This window comes from Callorhinchus milii, unplaced genomic scaffold (assembly GCF_018977255.1).
Source record: "Callorhinchus milii isolate IMCB2004 unplaced genomic scaffold, IMCB_Cmil_1.0 Scaffold12, whole genome shotgun sequence".
NCBI classification, from domain to species: Eukaryota; Metazoa; Chordata; class Chondrichthyes; order Chimaeriformes; family Callorhinchidae; genus Callorhinchus; species Callorhinchus milii.
In genome coordinates this window covers 11,996,171-12,016,802 of record NW_024704753.1, presented here as the reverse complement: position 1 = coordinate 12,016,802, position 20,632 = coordinate 11,996,171, and the positions used below count along the sequence as shown (strand labels likewise).

General features: G+C 47.1%; 1 protein-coding gene across 1 annotated transcript in view; it reads left to right on the top strand.

Annotated features, from left to right (window-relative positions):
- The window catches only part of LOC103176617 (semaphorin-3F), a 121,984-nt gene that overhangs the window by 67,925 nt on the left and 33,427 nt on the right, over positions 1 to 20,632 (top strand). Inside the window, 4 exon segments of the mRNA XM_007890267.2 lie at positions 13,233 to 13,393; positions 13,676 to 13,738; positions 16,479 to 16,598; positions 19,235 to 19,328. Of these exon segments, the coding sequence (XP_007888458.2) occupies positions 13,233 to 13,393; positions 13,676 to 13,738; positions 16,479 to 16,598; positions 19,235 to 19,328 (438 nt within the window).

Here is a 20,632-nt window from a genome sequence, read left to right as displayed (position 1 = left end):
GCAAGCACTAGCCTAGCCCACTAAGAAAGAAAGAAGAATTCGTGTTTTTATAACACCTCATCATGTTGAAACATCTTAAAGTGGCTTCACATGAATACGATTCTCCCAGTGTCCTGGCCAGCAACCCTCCAGATGTGGGACCCTGCTGTGTGCAAAATTACTGCATATTATTTACCGTCTCAAGCTCCACGCTTATAGTCCAGGCTAACAGTCCAGTCCAATGCCAGGGGTGCGCTGCATTGTTGGACTTGAAGTCCTTCCAATGTGATGTTATACCAAGGACCCATCTGACTGTTCAAGTGGACATTAATGATCCTGTGACACTGTTGAAAAAGAGAAGGGGGTTTCCCTCCCGGTGTCCTGGCCAACAATCCCCTAAATAAAAAATGGTCCTCACTTCATGGCTGTTTGTGGGATATTACTGTGCAAATTAGCTCTTAAATTCCTCTACAAAATGGTCAGTACACTTTACAGTGAATGCTGTGAAGCGCTTTGAGATGTTGATAGTCGTTTCATGTGAAGCACTTGGTGATATTTGAACACGATCAAGGAGTTACAGAAACAGACTCTTTTAATCATAAAAATAATACTGTTAATTTACACAGCACCTTTTGCATAAACATAGAAGAGAGAAGGGAAGCTTTCAGGAGAGTCAATAACCTATACACGAACTCCGGCGAAGCACTTTAAGACTTTTTGACGACATTATATGGTGCTATATCAAATATAAGAATTATTTATTATTATTGCTATTACATTCTGTGTAATCTACTGGAGTTTTGAGCTAAAGCTGCTGTATTGGGGAGTTTATTGGTGTATTTTGGCGAATTTGCAAAGGAATTTTGGCACATTATGGACTGCAGTTGACGTGCCAAAAAGATGGATAAAAATGTTAAGCACTTTGGTATTATATTCTGTTAAATGCAACAAACTGAGGGGAACATTGTTGCTTAAACCTTGCATTCTATTCTGGGTTTTAAACCTCTTGTTAGTGGCGATTGTATTGATCCAGGTAGGCACATGGCTAACATTCCACCCGGCCTACATTTACTCAATTAATGTGGCATTTCAAGAACGGCCAGAATTTGGCAAATTCTTAAACACAGTCTTCATTTTGAAGCTGCTTTTCTGCAATTTTCTTTTAAGAAAGCTGCCTTCAAAATGATTATAATAACATGTAACTCTGTGCATTTGATATAGTGTCTTATCACATTGTTGAGGGATGTACCATAACAAGTGACTGTGTGTGTTTTGTAGACGAATATGACAACTATTTTTATTGACTAATAGTATCTGGGGGGATTGTTGACCAGAATCCCAGGAGAAACTCCCTTTTCTTTTCGAAAGTGTTTTGGGATCTTTAATGTCCAACTGAACAGACAGTTGGGACCTCGGTTTAATGTCTCATCCAAAGGACCACAGCATTGGAGTGTCAACCTAATGTGTGCATTCAAAGTCCCCCCGCGAAGTTTTGAACCCACAACCTTCGGACTCTGAGACGAGAACTCAAAAGTAGTTTCCAAATTATGACTCGATTAAAGACTGTGCCCGGTCTGGTGCGATCTTACATTTTATAACAAAACGGACTTGTAGGCTGAGACAGGGTGCAGTTTGGAGCCTCGGGGTTATGCAATGGATCAAAGAGCGAGGCTGTTTAATAGCCTATTGGTCTGGGTTACAGTCCTATTGTTTCCTGGCTTTACATTGTTGGTTGATTTATGTGGACGAGTATACATTGCTATGTTCTGTTTCCAAGCCCCTCAGACAAAGTCTGCTCTTTATATTCTTTCCTAAAAAGGCACCTGCTGGCTTCATGTTGTCAACTCTCCAGGGCTGTGAAAGGAAATGAAGCATTTGTTGCTGTTTTAATAATCTGAAACATCAGCAAATAAACAGAAAGAGGAGAGTGTGACTGGGAACAAAGGGGTCGTGGCTGAGTGTTTAAAAAGTAACACTTTTCAAGTGAATAATGGAGTTGTAATTGGAAAATAAAGAGGTCCTATTGTGCTGATAATTGAAGAAATTTCTATTTAATCTCAGTCGCCAAGTGCTGTGTAGGAACAGAGGGTCTCACCGTCAGCCAAACCGTGTGTTATCTTACGCTCCAGGGTCAGACTTGCCCACCTTGCTCTCTGCCCCAGACAGACTGCATCGCTCTTTTGTCTCTGCTGATAGGGATAGTGAGGATGCAATTGGTTAGTACTATAACACAAGTTATGCTAATGATAATTATGATAATAATAATCCTTATATTTAATATGGTGTCTTATGTCATTGAGATGTCACAAAGCACTTCACAAGATTGTAATAATACTAATAATAATCCTTGCATTTGATATAGCACGTGTCCGAGACGTCTCAAAGCATGTCACAGGATAAAATGTAAAGTGTAGTGACAGTGTATTTTGTGGGTGACACTCAGCAGCTGTGTCCCACATACAGTCATGGAGTGAATGTCCAATTTTATTTGGGGGATTGTTACCCAGGACAATGGGAGGGAGAAACTCCCTTCTCTGTTTGAATAGTGCCATCTTTAACATCCACCTAAACAGGCAGACAGGACCTCGGTTTAACGCCTATTCTGACAATACAACACCCCCCCAGCAGTTGATTGGAGTGTCATCTTAGACTATGTGGTTCCAAGTTGCAATGTGGGGCTTAAAACCACAATCTCTGACTCAGAGGTGAGAATGCTATCACAGCTCCAGGCTGACATTACACATTTTACTGTAAATTGTCTCTTTGTTCAACTGCAGGAGGCTGGATATTACAACACAAGACAATTAAAGTTATATAGCGTCCTTCCCAGCAGGAGGACACTTCAAAGCGTCACGAATAGCTGGGCACCAGTTGTCCCTCCCGTTGTCCAGGCCAACAGTCCCACAAAATACACAGTCACCACACTTCACAGTAAATCCAATGAAGCGCTTTGATATGTCCTCCCGACATGAAAGGCGATGTATCAAATGCTAAATTTGTGGTTTCAAGCCCCACTTCAGGACTTGGAATCACACAGTCTAATGCGAGGATTATTATTATTGTGTTATGGTTTGGAGCTTTTGGTGAGTTGGAATTTGAAGGGCCTGAGTTACCCAATCAATCCAGCTCCTCGTCACTGCCATTTCCTGCTTTCATGGTGAAATCTCACTGACCTTGTCGATCACCATTTGTAAAATGCCCTTTTATCTGTCTGGTTAAATTAGTGCCCGCCTTTCACATCACTGGGCTTTAATAGCACAGAGGTCTGTGTGAGGCCAGCTGATATTGACCAGAGAGCAGGGATTCTGCAGTCCCTCACACGTCTGTCACATTACATTAACATTTGCAGCAGTGGAGACCCCCCGCCCCCCCCGAGCCAGGCACATGGTGCGACACAGTAAACAGTGGGTTGAACGGGGCAGCTCCCTGTGACCTTGTGTCACCACGTGTGTCCCACACAGTTAGCAGCTATGTGTGAGCTGTGTCATATCTCACACACACACGCACACACACATACAGATGCACACACCCCATGCAGACACAGAAGACATTTATAATGAACATCACTTGTTTGTACAGAAATGCAACATACACACATACATACAGAAACACACAAAGTGAGACACACACAAACACACGTAGAGAAAAACACACACACACACAGAGACAAAAACATAGCGCCTTTCACGGCAGGAGGACGCTTCAAAGAGAGCGGCACACACACACAGAAATAGACACACGCGGAGGAATAATTGATCTCGTTTCCTGCTGCGCTGAATCTCATTGTGTTAATCTGTTTGCTGATTAAAGATACCCATTTTAATCGCTTCATGACTAATCTAGCAGTTTACAATCTAATCTAAGTGCTGTTAACGACTGAACAGGAGTCAATTTAAATGCATTTGCCGATTAAAAACAGAATGTTCGCCTGGCTCAGTTGGTAGCAATATAGCAAGTGCAAGATTATTTGTCTAATCTGCATTTGATTCGGGAACTGTAACTGTCTTAAAGTGAATTGGTATCAAGTGGAGTGACTCTGGACAAATGTGGCTGGCATTTTTTCTATGCAACAAAGACCTAATTTATTCCTTCATTCTTTGAATAGAGCTGCAGGATCTTTAATGTCCACCTGAACAGCACAGAAATATTCGAAGGATGGCACCTCCGACAATGCAGTGCTCCACCCCACCCCCATACTACATTGCAGGGTCCGTCCAGCGCAAGCTCCAAAGTCCACACATGGGACCTCAAACCCATGACCTTCTGACCCACTTCTGTTTTATCCTCTTCTCTCTCAGTCGCTGCTGATCTTTTAGATCTTTGCTATTCTTGTCAAGGGATGTCGTAGATGACGTTCCTCGCCACAAATGGCAGCTTGGCTTCGTCGGCAACACTCTCCCCTCTGAACCCAAAGGCAAAATGTTCAAGACCCACGTCGGGACTTTGAGCTAACACTTAACTGACACTCCAGTGCGCTGCTGGGGAGAGCACTGCATTGTCTGAGGTGCCGTTCTTTGATTGAGATGTTAAACCAAGGTCCTGTCTCTCAGTTCAGGTGGATATGAAAAATGTGGCACTATTCCAAAACGAGAAGGGAGTGTTCCCCAGTGCCCCCGCCAACAATCCCCCAAGTAAAATTGGTCATTCACCTCATGGCTGTTTATTGGACATTTGCTGTATACAAATTGATTGCAGTGTTCGTCTACAAGTTTGTTGATATAACTCCTGCAGAGTCTCAAAGTAGCTTCACAATTAGCTACTAGTAAGTGCAGTAACCATGCCCTGAGAGGCAAGGGATTGGGGAGTGTTTGAAGCTAACCCTGGGGCTGACAAGTGAAAGAGGGTCCGATCGTTCCCCAACATCGCATCCCCTCATGATGGATATGAAAAGCATTGTCCCCCTAAAATCGGACAGTGTTCCGGTCCTGAGTGGGTGATTGATCTCATGTTACATGAAATTATATGAAGAAATACTAAGTTATTAGCCAAATGAATGGTTGTATGTTATTGAACCAAGACGTCTCCATCTCTCTCCTTCACCCAAAGGGGCCTTTGCCTGGAAGTGATAATGAGCTGGGTTGAATTCTTAAGGGGCTGTAAGTGAGCAATAAATCAGCTCTGAAAGCTTAATAAAAGTGATGGACTGAGCACACATTGTAACCCTGGCCAGGCCTGCACCAATTACCCCTGGCTGCTGTGAATCGGGCTTACATTGTGTGCCTGTGTAAGAAGAAGAACCTTGCATTTGATATAGCGACATCTCAAAGCGCTTCACAGGATATATTGTGGGCGAAACACACCGAGCAATGTCCCACAAACAACCATGAAGTGAATGACCGGTGGGGGGTGGGATTATTACCCCCGGAAAGTGATCTGCCAAGCGATTATTTCTTCTGTTGGGGAAATCCAGAACAAGGGGGCATAATATTAAAATCAGAGCTGGGCCATTCAGGACTGAGATCCGGAAGCATTTTTTCATGCAATGGTAGTGGAAATCTGTAACTCTCTCCCCTTAAAGGGTCTGGATACTGGATCCATTCAAAATTTCAAGACTGAGGTGGATAGATTTTTGTTAGGTCAGGATATCAAGGGATATAGGCCAAAGGCGGGTATTTGGTGCTTAGGTACAGATCAGCAATGATCTAATAGAATGGCAGAACAGGCTCGAGGAGCTGAATAGTCTACTCCTGTTCCTATGTTCCTAACAACTGGGTTCCTATTTACTGCTGGGTAAAAAGAGGCATGTGGAATAAGGAAACTAGCCTTAGGTTTCACCCTGACCAGGGATCGAACCCAGATCCTCTCGCTTGCAAAGTGAGGGTGTTAACCACTACATTACAGGAATCCACTTCATAGTCACCCGCGGTGGAAAATCTCCTCTTGTCTCTTGTGACACATAGTGAAACGCATTGCTGAGAGAGATACACACAACATGTGGGGAGTTAGAGGGGAAACGTTTAGCTTCTGAATGGCAAATTTCTTGAAGGGAAAGTCGCACTTCAGTGTTGAGGGACTGCGTGTGGGTGGTACAGGGCGCCTGCGATCAACGAGTGTGAGCCACCTTCTCACACTGTTTTTGTTAAGTTCACTTGTGAATGAACACTATATTGCCTGCCCACCGCCCCCCCACCCCGAGTTAGTCTGTAGTTATTGTTAAATGTACCCCTCCCCACCCATATCTTTGCTAAATCCCTGCTTCCCCGTTCTGTATCTATGTTAATTCCCCCTCCGCCTGTATCTTTATTCCCTCCTCCACCTGTATCTCTGGTTGCTCTTTCAGTAAAAACAGCAATATGGGGATGGTGAGAGAGTATAGTGTCCTCGCTTGTTTCCTGGCACACACCGAGCTCTGCACACGCACACACACATGCGTTAACCCCACCCCCCCACACACACACACACGTGTGGTCTGGTGTAGACTGACTGCCCAGTGTTTCTGTCTGTCACAGTGCTCGCTGACTTGTGCACGAACTAACCTCTTTGTGACTCAGTGACCTCTTGGTGACTGCATTAAGCCACTTAACCAGCGGCAAAACTGTCAGCAGTAGAAACCAGGGCGGAATGAGAGCTGCTCGCTCAATAACTTTGTTTAAATGTCGTGCGTCCAATTATCATTGTCCCACTTCTCTCCCCACTGGCGCCTGCCCTGGGTCTGGTCTCCTCCTCACTGGGCTGCGGTTCGATAGGCACTGGTTGCCCCCCTGTAACCCCCTTCCCCAAACAACATTGATCATGTGTGAGCCTCGGCAGTGATGTCGGCACAATCACGCAACTGTAGACTCACTATAACCTCACCTCTCCTCATCCAGCTGCCATATACACTCACGCCCACACACACACAACTGTAGAGGGTGCTGTATAGGGACGAGGAGCTGGAACCCTGCCCAGTTTTCTTCTCCCTAACCCTAGGTGACAATTTGATAATTATATTTATTTAATAATAATCCTTGCGTTTAATATAGCGTCTTATTACATCGGTGAGACGTCTCAAAGCGCTTTATACTGTAAAGTGGAGTGACTATGTATTTTGTTAGTGAAACACAGCTGCCAGTTGTGCATTGGCACTATTTGAAAAGAGATCCCATCGCACTATTCGAACGCTTCCGAACACCTCCCCACTCCCTCTCCCCTTGGTTCAGCGTCAAACTCTGCCACCGGGACGCTATCCCGCGTGCAAGTTGTTGTTGAAGTTGTCGAGTTTCTCTCTCTCCTTGTGTCCTGGATCAATAACAATTCGGGGTTCATTCCCTCTGCTCCCCTCCGTACTTCAAACGGGTTCCATTCTGTTTGAGATTCCCCCCACCGCGATCTCTCTCTCTGAGTGAGCGGTTGTTGCTGGCCTGACCTGAGCCTGTTGCGCTGCCATGTGTAATAATAAGGTCCACATGCGTCCTGTGTAAACACCACCATGGCTTTCTCTCTCCCTGTGACAGGGTTATCACTCAGTGCATTTGCTTCCTGCTGCTCAACCCCCAGCACAGCGCTCTCGGCAGTCTATAATAATAAGCTTTGCCTTTTACACAACAACTTGCATTTATATTGCGCGCTTCACCCTGGATGGCGTCTCGGAGCGCTTTACACGCATCCTTTCCTCATGTATATAGCTTTGTTGGCAGTGCACCAGCTCACCAGTGATGGCAAACCCAGCAGACAGCACTGACAGAGTATGTGTTGGTGCAGTGCATGTGTTGGGTGATTGTTCTGGGTATGTGTGTTGGGTGCACGTACAGAACAGAGTACACAGTTCAATGTCAACTTCCTCTCTCTATCTTTCTCTGTGTGTTTGTCAGTCTCTCTCTGTCTCTCGTTCTTTCGGTCTGTCTGTCTCTGTTTCTTTGACTTTGTCTCTCGGTCTCTGTTTGTCTCTCTCTGTCTGTCTTCCTCTCTTGTCTCTTTTTCTGTCTGTCTCTCAATCTGTCACTTTCTATCCCTCGCTCTTTCTGACTTTAATAATAATAATAATAATCCTTGCATTTGATATAGCGCTTTTCACGTCGGGAGGACGTCCCAAAGCGCTTCACAGACCACACTGTAAAGTGAATTGACTATATTTGTGGGCGAACGCGGCAGCCAATTGCGCACAGCAATGTCCCACAAACAGTCATAGATTGAAAATGACCAATTTATTATTGTTTTTGGTTTTGGAGGGATTATTATTAGGCTCTGTGTGGAGTAAGGAAACTTGCCCAAGGTTTCACCCTCTGCCTGGAATTGAACTCAGGTCTCTCACTTGCAAAGCGAGTGCTCTAACCACTGAGCTACAGGACTCCACAGACAGACTTTGTCTGTCTCTCTCTCTGACTCTGTGTCTCGCTCTGCCTGTGTCTCTCTGCCCACCTCTCTATCTGTCTCTCTCTGTGTGTCTTCCTGTCTGTTGCTCTCTCTGTGGCTCTCGTTCTTTCTCTCTGTCTGGAGCACAGTGATCGCCCCTGGCTTTAGCTGCAGATGAACAGATGAAGTGGATGTCCTCTTTCTGATGGGGAAAGTTCAGGCTTTTGTTGCCAATTGTGATTTTACAATAATAAACCTAGTAATCCTTGCATATTAACATAACAGCTTAACATGTCATTAAGAGAGACATCTCACAGCGCTTCACTGTAAACGTTAATGTGAGGCGTGGTGAAGCGTGTCCAGCAATTAAAGACTGACATTCGACACTTTCATCTATTCCCTCTTGTGTTTCTAACTTTTTTTCTCAAACTTTTCTGAACTTTCTTTTGGAATACAGAAGGTCTTTGTTCTCTCGCCCTCTCCCTCCGTGCCATGGACACACACTCCCTACCTCCCTGAGGCAGCATGTGCTCTGTGGTGGACAGCATTGCCCCAGTGATCAGATCAGTGTGTGAGTCAGGGTCAGGGCTGGGTGTGTGAGTGTAACCCTGTAACCCCTGCAGGTGGTGCTGCCCCTTGTCAGAGACCAGTTTGCTGCTGGCGGTGGGGATTGTGGTTTCACGGAGATTAGTGCGGCTCAGGAATGGATCCTGCAGGATCTACACCTGTGCCAAACCTCACATTACATCAGCTGTGGAGCTGCCACCCAGGCTTGCGTTAGGAGGGCGGGGAATTGGAATAGCACAGCCATAGTGTGGAGATGATCAGAGCAGCTTGTTCAGCCATGGATTCCTGGCTTCCTTTGTCAATTGTTTGGACTTTCTTCTTGCCTTCCCCCTCTCCAAACCCCTCTCCCCATTCCACACCTCTCCCCCGACTCCTGCCCCCTCACTCCAGCTCCCTCCAATCCGACTCCCCCTATCCCATCCAAGCTTTGACCTGCTTTACACGAGGCAATGGGTGAGGTTGACCTGCAAAGGGGTAAATCTGGATAGATTCTCTGTTTTCTGGCCTGTTTGATCTCGTTGTCTAGTGAACCGCACAGTGAGGACCCCTCTTATACAGGGAGTCTGCCATTATAGGGAACGTACAGAGTCGGAAATGTGTTTTTCCCCCCGCTCTATGGATCCTGGAGTCTGTCTGACTCATCTACCCCCCCTCTCTCCCCCCACCACATTCAAAGCCCCCCTCAAAAAATAACCTTGTTGACTGCACTTTGGGTCACACACTCACCCCCCCCCCACCCCCCAACACACACATATACTCTTGTCAGCTCCCTTTGCCACCCCCTCCTCTCAGCTCAGGTGCCCAGGCACAATGTAATAATCCTTGCATTTGATACAGTGCCTTATCACGTCTTCGAGACGTCTCAAAGCGCTTCAGAGAACATACTGTAAAGTGAATTGACTGTACATTTTGTGGGCGAAACGCGCAGCCAATTGCGCACACTTAAATGTAAAGCGGTTGGAGAGGGGAAAGGCGCTGTATGAATGTAAATTGTTTGGTCATGTATCCCAACAACACCCGAGTGAAGCTACGTGGTCGGCCCCTCAGCCCTGGTCAGTCTCAGCCTCAGCGGTGCCTCCAGAACAGAGAGAACAAGGTCACTGAGCAGATGTTTGCAGAGTCAATGGTACCTCTCATTGGTGCTCAGTATTTTCTGTCGAGTCTGACATTGTGCTTCACAGACCTTATTCAAACAAATTAATGTAAATGTACACAGACAGTAAAATGAGCTGGAATCCAGCGCGAGTCATTTTGCTTTGACACCCATTTGTGTTAGTGCTGACCTCCGCTAGGAACGTGCCTAAGCCTGCCTTTGCCTGAGAGGTTTACAAATTGTGACTGTACTGTTAGTTACAAAGCGAAGCAGGGGAGATGTGGGACAATCAGCAAGATTAGAAGTTTGGCAAATAATCACTTGAGACACCTTCTGGTTGGAGATGTACGTGATTACGTTGGCCTCCTCCTGAATAGGCATCAGCTTACATTCCCACTCCCACAGCTCCCTTATTCAAGACCCACGATTAGAACTGAAAAGGGTAATAAATAGAGGCTGGAAAGCGCAGAGAGAGACTGGTGGACTCCCCCTGCATTGTCACTAAACTGTGAAAATAAATACAAAGCCAGTAAAGCACACACACAAGATACCTGGACACATTTGTTTTTGTGCTGAGAGACAAGCTTGTAATTCTCAGCTGCAAAAATAAGGGCATGAGGCAACCTTTGACCTCCGAGGCTTTGGTTTCAGTCCAGCCCAGACAGGAGCAGAAGGTCTGCCCTCGGTCTGTGCTGTGACTGATGAGGACATTATTCTCCGGGTTTGTCCTCTCCTCACCTATGGGACCTGGGTGTGAGGCCAGCCTAGGTTGGCAGTCAAAAGTTTCTCTCTTTCAATATTGTTAAGGGTTCAAAGGAAAAAAAAATTACTTCTGGATGTCTTGAAAGCAATGTAACTGTTCTCGCAGCTAGTACTGAAAGACATAAAGGGCCCTGGGTGATTACAGAGCGACAATGATATCAGCTGGGGTGGGGTAGAAGAGAAGAGGCCAAGGTTCCTCACACCCCACAGGGCTTTGGGAGCTATTATATAAATTATTGTACAACCTAAACTATAGGCTGTTTATCTGTGTACCTTTGTGAAACCATACTGGTCCAATCCCCCAAAGGAGAGGTCGCAATGCACCTCATCCAAGTGGGCTTTGTCCATGGGTGAGTCTACACAATGAGTCAGGAGGTTGTTCGTCTGTTGGGGGAAAATCTCAGTCGTGTCCAGTCTTATCTTCACCCAGTGACTGTACACACGAATCTCGATAGGTGCCTTGTACAGTGAGACATCTTTGACCTCACTGCAATGCGGTACTGAGGGAGGCGGTCATGCATTCTCAGAGGTGCCACTTTCCTGCCAAGTGTAGTGACCAATTTTGCAGACAAACGTGGCAGCAATTTTGCTACAGCAAGGCTCTGCCATGAGATTAATGACCCATTAACGTGGAGGATTGTCGGCTAGGACACCCAGAGAAACTTTCTTCTGCTCTTTTCGAATAGTGAAACTTGATCCTTAATGTTCATCTGAAGAACAGGTGGGATGGCAGCTTCCTGTAACATCTCTTCCAACAACAACGATTTGCGTTTCGTTTATATAGCGACCCTCCTGCAGGGTAGCGTCCCAGAGCGATTCAACAAGTGGCACCTCTGAGAATGCATTGCAGTCTCCCTCAGTACTGCATTGCAGTGAGCTCAAAGATGTCGGTGGCCAACAATCCCCCAAATCAAATTGGTCACCCGTTTTGTGGCTGTTTGTGGGACATTGCAGTGTGCAAAATGGCTACAGCGTTCATCTATGAATACAACAACAACAACAAGATTCCATTTATAGAGCGCCTTTCACGTCGGGAGGACGTCCCAAGGCACTGTACAGTTGGGTCAGGACCTGAGCAGGGGGGAAATGGTCAGGGTGAGGGGAGGGAAGGGAGGGAGCGAGGAGGGGTTAGAGAGTCGAGAGGGGAGGTGAAGGCACGGTCGAAAAGAAAGGTCTTGAGACCGGCCTTGAAGGAGGAAAGGGAGGAAGCGGCGAAGGCACTGGGGGATAGAGTTCCAGAGCCTCGGGGCTGAGAGGCTGAAGGCCCGGCCACCGATGGTAGGGCGGTTGGGGCGGGGGACGTGGAGCAGACCGGAGCCAGAGGAACGGAGGGTACGGGCAGGTAGGTAGGGGGATAGTAGGTCGGAGAGGTAGGAGGGAGCGAGGCCGTGAATGGCCTTGTAGGTGAGGGTGAGGATCTTGAATTCGATCCTCTGGGGGATGGGGAGCCAGTGGAGGCGAGCGAGGGTGGGAGTGATGTGGTCGCGAAGCCTGGTGCGGGACAGTACACGAGCTGCAGAGTTCTGAATGACCTGCAGTGTGGAGGGAGGTGCCGGGAAGGCCGGCGAGGAGAGAGTTCCCATAGTCCAGCCTTGAGGTGTTAAAGGCGTGGACCAGAGTTTCAGCCGCGTGAGGGGTGAGGTAGTGCCGTAGTCTGGCGACATTCCGGAGGTGATGGAAAGCGGTGCCAGTTGTGGCGCGGATATGAGGGAGAAAGGACAGCTCAGGGTCGAACAGAAAATACACAGTCACAACACTTTACAGTGTCCCCCCGCCTATGTGAAAGATGCTATACACCAAATGCAAGGACTAATATCAAAAGTAACCATTATGGTATATTCATTGTACTGAAACCTTGCTGGCCTGAAGCTGCGGTGAGCACTTATAGCTCAGTGACCACTTTAAAGAGACATCAGATAGCTCGTAAACATCAAACAGCTGAAGAGAATTTAGATACATTTTAACAGGGGAGAACCACCATCAGGATCTCTTAAACACTGAGAGATAAGCGGACAGACTCCTTTATAGAGTTTTACCATAAACACCCTTTTTAGAGGGAGATTTTACTATTCAGATGCTTTTAATGACAGAGATAATATCAACATCACTTTTAGGGGATTGTTTACATCAGGTTCCTCTCTCCTCTCTAAGTTGTTTTTTTCACATATGAAAATCACTACAGTACCAGTCTCTCACTGTGGCTGACTGGATGGACTGTATTATGGTTCTGGAGTTTTTGTGGTTCTGGAGTGACATTGTGGCTCTGGAATGACGTTGTGGTTCTGGAGGGACGTTGTGGTTCTGGAGTGACGTCGGGGCTCTGGAGTGACGCCGGGGCTCTGGAGTGACGCAGTGGCGCTGGAGTGACGCCGTGGCTCTGGTGTGACGCCGTGGCTCTGGAGTGACATTGCGGCTCTGGAGTGACGCTGCGGCTCTGGAGTGACGTTGTGATTCTGGAGTGACGTGGTTCTGGAGTGACGTTGTGGTTCTGGAGTGATGCTGTGGCTCTGGAGCGTGTGTTTCCGGTACTGACCATGTCTGTGCTCCTCTTACCTGACAGAGCTGCAGAATTCCAACACGGCGCGGCACTACAGCCTCCTGCACAACACCTCGGACTACCGCGTGCTGCTGATGGACGAGGACCACGACCGGATGTACGTGGGCACCCAGGACTACATCGTGTCGCTGGACCTGCACAACATCAACAGGGAGCCCCTGATAGTAAGAGAACGCTGGCTTCCTACTCGCTCTTATTGCACTGCCCGAGCACTGCTCAAGCACTAGTTATTGCAGAAGCTTTGGTGACGGTGTGCCACGGTGACAGCTGTTCATGGAATTCCCATTGTTGCACACATCATCAATGATCACATCACTGCGTGACTTAAAGGGTAGCTCAGCGTGTAATAGGGATACTATAGATGGATTTACAGAGTAGCCAGCAGCTCATGGTGTCCTGCAGGTGGTGTGTGTTTTATAAAGATTCCTGCTGTTTGTCTCATTCAGATCCACTGGCCAGTCAGTCAGCAACGACGAGACGATTGCGTCCTCTCCGGTAAAGATCAGAATGTAAGTGTGTTCTCACTCTCGGAGGTGCTTTGACTTTACAGATGCTATATTATATATCAATATATTATTGTTCCTGTATATATATTTTTCTTTGCCCATCTCTTTCTCCCATTGTGTCTGTGCATCATGTTGCTCCCCCACTGGAGCTGTCTGCTCTAATCCCATTCCCTACTCTTTCCAATGCATTTAACATACAGTAACCAATTTGCTACCTGGCTTGCAATGTACAGAGCAAACTAACCTCCAACGTAGCCCAGGGGTGCACAGACACCACTGTCATCCATAAGTAGATCAGCACAGAGCTTCCTAAGTGTATGTGCCAGTTGTACATTAGGTAGAGAGTTTACAAATGGGTCATTGGGGAATGAACTATTCCTTGATTTATCTCTTGTCTCTACTATTCTTTTCCATCTAGGTGGTCTTCAGCACTTTGGGACTTCCCCCTTCATCTGTTTTTTTAAAAAATAAAAATAAACACTCACAGCATAATCTACACATGTAACGTACACCCTTACATCCTTTTCCATGTAAGAATTAAATAAATACTCTCCCGTAATCCAGTGCAGAGATGCGTAACTCACTCATAGTGGGATCTTAGAGCTAATCAGACTATATTTTCATAAACAATGATCTAAAATTGTTTCAGTGCTGTGTGTTTTTCCCGTGTTGCTATTTTAACAGATACGCAGACATTCTGTATGTATCTGCAGCTGTGTTTCCTTTTAACCGTCCCAATTGTCCGTGCCATCAACAGAATCTGTGGCTTGCCCGGCACTGAAGACCGCTGCCTCATTCACTGCACGATGGGAATTCGTGGGGAAAAATAGAAATTTTATCTAGTTTTGCTGCTGCCACGCTGGAAGCAATTCTATATCACACACACATATATATATACATACAGCTACTACAGAGCCTGAAAAGATTCTGATCACTGTACTTTTCCCCTCCTTTCCTCTCTTCTCTCCCCAAATCATTGGAGAGGAAGAGTGTGTCTGGAGGGCTTTAAATCATCTCTCTTCCTCTCTCCTTGTCTGTACCAGTGTCCTGGGATTTGTTGACATTCCTTCGCTGCCGAATACAATCCGTGCGCTCGTCCTGAAACAATTGTCCGTTGAAAAATCAAGTCCGCTTTCCAAGCAAAACAAAACGGGGGATAGTATATAACACACTGAATCCTGGCTCCCTGGGGACAAAGGGGAAACTGCAAACAATCTGCCCCGGCTCTGAAATTCTAGCGTTCAGCCCTGGAACCGATCAGTCATCTCAGACAAGAGTGAGAATGGAGTAATTGTAGGTCAGCTACACGGAGAGATCGCAGCTGTGTGCAGTGCCGGAGTCTCCAGCACTGCCCACATCTTCCTCCTCTTAACGCTTGCTGCTTATGTTCAAAGCTGACGTGCTGCTCATTAGCAAACAACTGATGGGAGCTGGAACTTGCTACGTAATTGGAGCCATTGAGAAAGTGCCGAATGCGGGACATTAACTTCCTGCTTGGAACCACTGTTGTCAATCCGACCTTCTGCCTTTCCCTCACGTCCACCTTTGGTGGCCACGCTTTCAGCCACTAAGCCCCAAAACTCTGGAACACTCTTCCTCTATTACTCCATCGTGCCCCTTCCTTCCCCATCTTCAGGTCATGCCTGAAGAGCTTCCTATTGGATCTTGCCTACGGTCACCTCCCCTACCCCCAGCAGTGTGCTCCGCCACTGTCACGTGCTCTGGGATGCTGCCCTGCGTGAGGGGCGCTGCATAAATGCAAGTTGTTGTTGTCCAAGATGCGTCAACCTCTATTGTTTGTCCCAATATTGGTGCTCATGGTAAATGGCCCAGGTCCCCTCTGTGACCTTGCCTGAGTGTCCATTGGTCTTGTATGCCTCTTGACAATAAGTGTCGACAGGGACCACGGTGGTTTTGGAGTTGAGTCGGATCCAGTCCTAACCTGACAATGAAGAGGACCTGGTGTGTTTATTGTGCGTTTCACCCACAAAATACACAGTCAATTCACTTTACTGTATATTTTGTGAAGTATTTTGAGACGTCTCAACGACGTGATAAGGTGTTATATCAAAGGCCCATCTCACTTGAGGTCTCAGGAGCAGGAACCATGGTTGTATATTTCCTTCCTAATCCTGGTAGTGACCCTACTGAGATCTACATTGGGGACCGATCTTGTAACTTTCCAGATTATAATAATAATAATAATCCTTGCATTTGATATAGCGCGTTTCACGTCTTCTAGAGTCTCAAAGCGCTTCACAGAGTAGACTGTAAAGTGAATTGACTGTATATTTGTGGGCGAAATGCGGCAGCCAATTGCGCACAGCAGTGTCCCACAAACAGTCGTGGATTGAAATGACCAATTTTTTTTTGAGGGATTATTATCAGGCGTGTGGAGTAAGGAAACTTGCCCAAGGTTTCGTCCTGCCAGGAATTGAACCCAGGTCTCTCGCTTGCAAAGCAAGTGCTCTAACCACTGAGCTACAGGACTCCAAAGATCTCAGCTTGGTTTAGATTGTCTCAGCTCAGCCATTCCCTGCTCCATCAGGGTGGGTGGGGCGGTGTGTGGGGCGGTTGGTTTCTGACTGTTGTTCTTTCAATGAAACCTCCAGCTGTTTAGTGTCTTTTTGTATAAAGTATAATTCTAACACAAGGAACAGAGGCAGCACAGGAATTTTTGTGAGACAGTTGGTGGGTCATACTCTTAATCATCTTTTTTCTTTTAACCTTTTCTCTGTAACAGGGAGAGTGTGCAAACTTCATCTGCCTGATTCAGCCTTGGAACCGTACACACCTGTACGTATGTGGCACTGGGGCCTACCATCCCATCTGCAGCTATGTTAACCGAGGCCGTAAAGCTGAGGTAAGGGGCCACTGAAAATTCTCTTCATTCCATCTTCCTTCCAACGTGACTCCCTGCTCCACTGCCAAGGGAGGTCTGTGGGCCCAACAGAGAAGGTCAACTTCACATCCCAGAGCACACACAGGGGTGTGAAGGGCAAATTTAGGCAGGGCGTCAGGAAGGATTTATTTGCCCAGCAGGTAATCATCAACCGGGTTTAGTTACCAGGGAGGTTAGTGATTAAGGTCAAGAACTGGGCAAGTTTCCGAAACTTGGCTGATTGTACGACAGGAAAGCAGTAGGTTGGGCTTGCTGAACCCATGGGGAAAAAGGGTCGAAAATCAGGGCTCACACTTGGTCGGCAACGGGAGATTGAAAACAGCGAACAGCCCTGACCTGTTTCAGCCGCCTTGTGTTTTATGCGTGTGCAGCAGTTCCGCCTGGCGAGGTCAGCCGTGTGTCTGACACATGCGGAAACCCATCACCAGGCTTAACAGTATCCAAACTAAGCTGAGATTTCCATGCATCTCACCTACACGTGGAAAATCCAGAGACAGATTACTGGAATGGAATGCGCACTCTCTCCCTGGAGAGATGCATCCTGCTTACCCAATTCCAGAAGCTATTAAGTGCAGGTTGGTGAGAACCACGGCTTGGGACCCCAGAGTGTGTGTGTGGTGGAGTCTAACTAGCTAAAACCGCATGGCTTGCCAATGATAGCACTGCCTGAGAAGCCTTTTCGCTGCTTGTCCAGCTAGGAGCACACTACCCAATAGGCCTTTGGTTTGCAAGGTTAACAGGAGCTGAGTGGGATGGTTCCCTGTCCCCAATGTCTGGTCTGACCTTCTAAGTCTTGCTGGTGAGCAAAGCCGGGTTGTGCTGTCATCAGCAGTGTCCTGGAATACTGCGGACCCAATACTGCTGGCACTTTTGCAGCGAAAGGTGCTGGCAGTACTGTTGCAGAAAGTAGGACAGGGAACGAGGTGATGAACAGATAAATCATGGCTGGCGTTCACTCGGACGCAGCGTACTCCTGCCAGTGGGAGATTTCGCCGCTCGCAAATGTGCTCTGTTACAGGAAGGTTGAGATGAATCTTTAAGGACATGAGGAAAGGTCATCGGGAGGGAGTGGGAAGTCCTGTTCCTCTCAGCAGTGTTACTCAGTTATATGAGTGGGGGGAGCAGTACTGGCTCTGGGAATTGCTGTCAGTGTGTTTTGAAGTGTATTTGCGATTTCTGAAACTGAATATCCAGAAAGCATGTCAAACGTCTGTGAATATTGCTCTGAGGGGAATGGGAAAGGTAGCCTGTTTACTGCCAAGTCATCTGATTTCAGAGACAAGTGCATCGCCTGAGAGCAATGATGCTTTTAAAAAGAGATTCATTATCAGATGATGAATGACACGTGAGTGTTAGAGGAAGCCTCGGGAATGAGCATAAGTAAACCAGCATCTAAAGTGAGGTCGTGTCGGGAAGATCGTGTCTCACAGCCTTCCACAAAGAACAGCTTCTGCTACACCCGCCGTCCCAACTAACTCATCTCTCTCCCCCCCCCCCCCCCCGCCACCATCCACTACCCCAGACACCCCCACTCATTATGCCACCAGAAAACTCTATTCCCCATTTACCTGCTCCCACCCCATTTGCGACTCATTTTTGTTTCCCAGTTACAGGTACGTTTGGAACTCCAAAAATGTGTTTCTTTATAAAGCCCAGAGCTGGCTCATACTGCATGTGTGCAGGTTTGACTCCCACATTGACCCCTTTTCTTTCCCAATAAATATCTCTGGGGCGGGGTGGGGAGGAGAGACAAGTGTAGATGGGAGGCATGGAACTCTGATTGGTTTGGATACTTTTAGACATGATGATGGGTTTCCATAGGTGTCAAAACACCCGGCTGATCCTAAAAAAAAAGTCTTTGTATGGTTTCTCTGTTGCACATTGAGCAGGAAACCGTGTCACTGTCTCTCTACATAGTAGAGCGAGCTTTTCAGTTTCCAGTCTAAACGCGGCCATTGCTACAACTCGATATTAGCCTTGTGCTTTAATCCGTCTGTGATAACAGAGGCCATAAAGCAAGATAATCTTTTATTATCTTGATATTGAGATATAAAGAGCCATGTGCCTACTGCTGCCAAAGAAAACATTTAACAAGTTCCTTTTTTTCCCCCCTCCCCCTTTCTACCTTACCTCTGTCCGTTGGTCTCCTTGTTTCTCTCTCCCTTTGAATCTGCCTCTATCTCTCCTTCTTTCTCTATTCCTCCCTCTCTCTTGCTCTACCTCTCTCTTTGTGTGTTTTTGTGTCTCTCCCTCTCCTTTCTCTCTCCACCGTCCCCCTCACTCTTTTTCCCCCACTCACACTCTCTCCCCTCTCACTCTCCCTCCCCCTTCACTCTCCCACCCCCCTCAATCTCCCACCCCCCTCACTCTCCCACCCCCCTAACTCTCCCCCTGCCCCCTTCATTCTCTCTCCCCCCCCCTTTTCTCTCCCCCTCCCTTTTCTCTCCCCCTCACTCTCTCAACCCCCTCATCTCTCTCCCCCTCACTCTCTCTCTCCTCCTCACTCTCCTCCTCACTCTCTCCCTCCCCCTCTCTCTCCGCCACCCCCCCCCCTCTCTCCCCCTCACTCTCTTCCCCTCTCACTCTCTCACACACAGGACTATATCTTCCACCTGGAGCCAGGAAAGGTTGAATCGGGGAAAGGCAAATGTTCCTACGACCCCAAGCTTAACAGCGTGTCATCATTAATTAGTGAGTGCCTTACTACTCGTTCTTAACCCTATCAGTTGGATTGATGGGTCTGGAGTGGGGGGTGGGAAGGGAAGCAGCGGGTGGGAACAAGTCAAGTGACTGGATGTTATCCTGCTGTAAATAACTGTTGCCAAAGGGCCAGTTAAAGTGACTTCCAATACAGATCACTGTCAGTGGCTGATTCAAGCCCAAAGTCCTGTAATGTTAGCCCAAACAATGCCATTATAATGGTGAGCGTGTCAGTGTGTGCTCAAAGACATCGCATTAACTCATCCTGTACCATTGCCCGTCATTAGATTCTGCTCGCCAATGAACACCTGGAATGTGGACTGGAATTTGCATGGAAAGATTGCCTTTCCAGATGTGCTCTTAGACTCCTGCTTAGAATTCCTAACCTGTCTTAACCACCAGCTTACAGATGTCTATCACAGGCTGTTTTGAGACATTTTAATGTCCCTTGAAATGTCAGTCCGTTTCATAAGACGTGCTGCTAATTGAGTTGGTTGCCCTTTGAGATATTGGGCGAAATGTCCATTTTCTCATTCCTTATCCTCTCAGAAACATTCACGGTTTGGTTGTATGTATCTCTAGCCTCTGTAACCTACACTCCCCTTGCTCGCTTACCTCTTAGCCGAAGGTTCCTCAATAATGTCACCGTTTTGAGCAGTACAGCCACAATCATCCTCTTTGGGAAGCAGCGAGATAAAATCTATTGTCCTGAACCTAGACTGGCTCTGAGGAGACAAAGGCAGACAGGAAACAGGTCTCCAGTAATCCAAGGCACTGTTGATGTTTGAATAGCTTGTCCACCTTTTGGCCAACAGCCTTGATACTTCCATGTGTTGTCATGTCCCTGAACTGCCAAGACAAAGCCCTAGAATGGACCTGCTGTCCTATGGGATGTGATGAGCGACCGTGTCTATGGCTGACAACCCAGTGCATTGTTGGAAGTGCTGTGGTTCGAATGAGGCGTTCAACCGACGTTCCATCAGTGCCCTGTTCAGGCAGACATTAAAGATCTGGCACTATTTCAAAGAGGTAAAGGGCCTGGGGCTGTCAATTACCCCCAGATAAAAAAATGGGCGTTCACTTCAAGGCTGCTTGTGGGACCCAGCTACACGCAATCCTGTGAAGTGCATTGAGACATTCCAACAACGTGATAAGACGTTATATCAAATGCAAGGATTATTATTGTTGTGAAACTTGGCTGTGAGCTTTATCTCACTGTTATTGCCTGATATCTGAGTGACATTTGGTAGTCGGTAAGGATCGTGTTGGAGCTATGGGCTCACTGTCTGTTCAGG